The 3,671-nt window shown below is 54.0% G+C and overlaps 1 protein-coding gene across 1 annotated transcript; it reads right to left on the bottom strand.

The window, feature by feature from the left end:
• Nucleotides 1-2,094: 2,094 nt before the first annotated feature.
• Nucleotides 2,095-3,651, bottom strand: FOXE3 (forkhead box E3). Its single transcript, XM_015635647.3, has one exon. It carries the CDS (start codon nt 3,617-3,619, stop codon nt 2,723-2,725), a length of 897 nt encoding a protein of 298 aa, XP_015491133.2. The 5' UTR covers nt 3,620-3,651; the 3' UTR covers nt 2,095-2,722.
• Between the last annotated feature and the right edge of the window lie 20 nt (nt 3,652-3,671).

Below are 3,671 nucleotides of genomic sequence, written 5' to 3'. Positions count from 1 at the left end.
TGGGATACATTAACTTAACCAAGAAGACACTCTTAAGGCATTAGTTTAATGACAGTCACAATACAAGTTGCCAGAGTTTTGTGCATGTGAGGATTAATATCTACAGGAAAAAGAAGAAAAGGGGTTTGTTCCCCCTGTTTTCCAGCTGTTTGGCAGTGTAAGGCCCGCGGTGAGGGAGGTTTATTGATGATTGCAGGGGGCTCTGGACTGGGGCTCAGACAGATACAGCAAAGAAGATGTGCAACCCAGTGCTGCCCACCAGGGGTTGTCCCAACACACCGGGACAGGGTCACCTGCTCTCTCCAAGCCAGCTTTCAGGGGAGTCAGCCCACTGTGGTGACTCACTTCACACCAGAGCCACGTTGGCTGAAGAGACCCCTGTGGCACAGGCACAGGCGTGGATCTCTTGCAGACACATCCCTAAATCTGGAGCTGGGTACCGCTCTCCACAAAGCCACATAGCAGGAGGGCACGGGCAGCTGGGGGACAGGAGCAAGTCACAGCCCAGCCCCTCTTCAGCCCATCTCTCATGGCTCCACCTGAGTTATCACTCAGAGCACCAGGAACTTGGAAAGCCCTTTCCAACACCAGCTCCCGGCTGCTGCAAATCTCCAAGGTGATTGGCAACGAGCCAGCTCAACTTGGTCTGGGTTGTCACGGCTTGGCCAGCTCCTCCCAGGCAGAACCACAGCATCTCCTGCCCACCCTCTACAGCCAATATTGGTTTTATTTCATGCCAGGAGCTGGTTCTCTCCTGCCTCAGCAGCCCTCCTGACCCAGTGGAGTCACAGCCCCATCAGCTGGCAGACCCAGTGCTTCTGGCACATGTCTGGCTCTGACACCCTGGGTACTTAGGCAAGATTTCAAAAGTTCTTTTGTTAGCAAAACATTGCAGGATCGGGCCCTGGGAATGAATGTGAGCTATGACAAATGTCCTTTCTGCTGACTGTCCTTGCAAGTGATTATTTCAGCACCCCCCTAAGTGATGTCTGCAGACAGTATGTCACAGGCAGGCGTGGCACGCTGCAAATTTCCATTAGACAGAAGATGTCTGCCTACAGATATTGTGTGGAGAGAGCCAAAGTATTTCAAGGGATAAGTTCTATTACAATGCCCTTTCTGAGCAGGGTTACTGCCAGGGGAAAAGCACAGAAGCTGCTGCTGGGACCAGTGTCCCAGCTGAAAGGGTAAAGCTGGAAAGACCAGAGAGGAGACTCAGCACTCAGCAAGTGAGCTGAGGATGGCAGACCAGTTTTTAGAGACAGATGGAGGCTAAATTTTAAGGAAACCAAGAAGAAAAAAATAATTTTCTTCCCTTCATTCTCATACTATACCCACTCTCCAATTCTGTGGAGCACATAGAATGAAAGAATGAAATGCCACAAGGTCCCAAGCTGTGGACAAAAGCCGATTCCGTGGGTACCTGCCAGCACACCAGCTTTTGATCATGCCCAGCAGCTGGGGAACCAGATGCTTCTTTTCCACCAAAGATCAGATGACTTCCAGCTCCTTAAAAGGAGCATTTTCCTTAGGGAGGAAAATGCAATAGGGACTACAGAAAACTGCTCTGCTTCAGAAGATACCCTTGAAAAAAAGGAAATCCTAGCTTGGCACTTTTACTCAAAAGATGTTTAAATTAAAAAAAAAAAAATCTAAATCTGAGGATGGAGAATTCTCCCTTCAAACCTTGTCAGGTGGTCTGGCTGGGAGTCCTGCAAATAAATAGCAGCAGCCCAGCCAGTGAACAAGTTAGAATTTTAATTGATTTTGTTGCTAGGAAGAAAAATTGCGATATCCTAATTTGATGGGCTAAATCAGAATTTCACCTGCAAGGGATTTCTTGAAGGGAAGACACATTCTCTTTATGCAAATGGAAACCACCAAGTCCAGTAAGAGCTGCATGGGCAAGCCTTTTAGGAAGTACCATTTAGTTTTAAGAAAATCATAATAAAATAGAGAGCTTTAAGCAGCATCACTAAAAATGTAAGATGTGGCAGTGTCACAACAGCAGCACGAATCCATCTCCCACCAGTTACAATACTATAATTTCCTCTTGCCAAGATCCATCCAGAGCCAGAGGAACAGCAGCACTGGTCATGTTGGAAGAAAAAGCTTTATTTTAAAAAAGTCCTTTCTAACAATAAAAGTAATTTTTAAAAATAGTAAAAAGAAGTAGTCAAGTCGGGGTTTCTTTTCCTACAGGGAAAGGAAATGATAAACATCTTAAATATTCATTTAAAATCCAGTGAACTTGTTTAGTGGTTTGGGTTTTTTTTGGTTTTTTTTGATAACTTTCATTCCAGTTACACGGGAGGCACTCAGGGAAGAGAGGAGAAAGGCCATTTGAGAGAGAGTTCCTGCATGTTACGCCATGCACCCACCTCCTGAGTGTGCTCCTGCTCGCCCTGCGGGTGCCCGGGGTGCCCTGCTGCAGGTGGCATCCCCGGGGCCAGCCTGGGCACAAGGACAAGCGTGGGAAGCCCTGCCCGGCACATGCAGCCGGAGAACACCTTTTTCCGGGAAGGAATGGAGAACAGATCACCTTGCCTCCACTTCAGAATAAGCTCTGAGAGAGAGGGATTGAGTCCTCCCACACGTGTGTGTCCGCACACAGCCGGGGGCCCTGACTCCACCCCAGCTGAGCCCCGCAGGAGGGAGAAGTCCGCTCGTCCAGAGCCGCTCGTGGGAGCCTGGGGATGTCCAGCCAAGCCCCCGAGCCCCATCACATGTAGCGCTCCAGGCCGGCGGGGAAGTTGGGCTGCCTCATGTAGGTGTTGCCGGAGCCGAACTGGCCGAGGGGTGAGGCGGAGAGCCCCAGGAGCTGCTCGCCGTGCTCGGCACAGGCCGGGGGCCGCATGGCCGGCAGGGCCAGTCTGTTGGGAGCCCCGTAGAGCTGCGGGCTGCTGGGCGAGTAGCTGCCCTGAGCCACGGGCAGGTGTGGGGGCGAGGCGGCATAGGGGTACGCCAGGGAGTTGGGAGCGGCCCGGCCCAGCAAGCCGGGGCTGACAGGCTGTGCCTGGAAGCAGGGAGGCTCGGAGCTGCCGGCGGAGCAGGCAGGAGCCAGCTCGGCTCCGGGCAAGCCCAGCGACGGGTGGCCCAGCTCGGAGGGCGGCGAGGGCTGCAGGGCCTGCTGCCCGCTGATGAGGCTGTCGATGCTGAACATCCTGGGGTGCTGTGCCGGCGGTGCCGCCCCGGCCGCGTAGGGGTGGAAGACGGTGCCGGAGAGCTGGGGGCCGTAGCCAGGCGAGCACAGGGCATTGGGGTAGGGCGCTGCGGGTGCCGTGGGGCGGCCGGCGGGCGGGGGCGTGAAGGCGCTGGAGTTCTGCATGTAGCCGGGGTAGGTGGTGATGTCGGTGCGCTTGAAGCGCTTCCTCCGGCGCAGGAAGCTCCCGTTGTCAAACATGTCCTCTGCAGCCGGATCCAGCGTCCAGTAGTTGCCCTTGCCGGGATGTCCGGGCTCCCGGGGGATCTTGACGAAGCAGTCGTTGAGGGTCAGGTTGTGGCGGATGCTGTTCTGCCACTTCTTTGGGTTCTCCCGGTAGAAGGGGAAACGCTCGGTGATGAACTTGTAGATGCCCCCCAAGGTGAGCTTCCTCTCGGCGGCGTTGGCGATGGCCATGGCGATGAGGGCGATGTAGGAGTACGGGGGCTTGCCCCGCTGCACCGGCCGC

The sequence above is a fragment of the Parus major genome, chromosome 8 (genome assembly GCF_001522545.3).
Source record: "Parus major isolate Abel chromosome 8, Parus_major1.1, whole genome shotgun sequence".
Classification (NCBI taxonomy): domain Eukaryota; kingdom Metazoa; phylum Chordata; class Aves; order Passeriformes; family Paridae; genus Parus; species Parus major.
The sequence above is the reverse complement of the archived record's forward strand: the minus strand, read 5'-3'. Positions and strand labels throughout refer to the sequence as shown.

Bases quoted from the DNA above. Each gene is read 5' to 3' on its own strand.
- FOXE3 (XM_015635647.3), bottom strand. From the start codon at position 3,619: ATGGCCATCGCCAACGCCGCCGAGAGGAAGCTCACCTTGGGGGGCATC.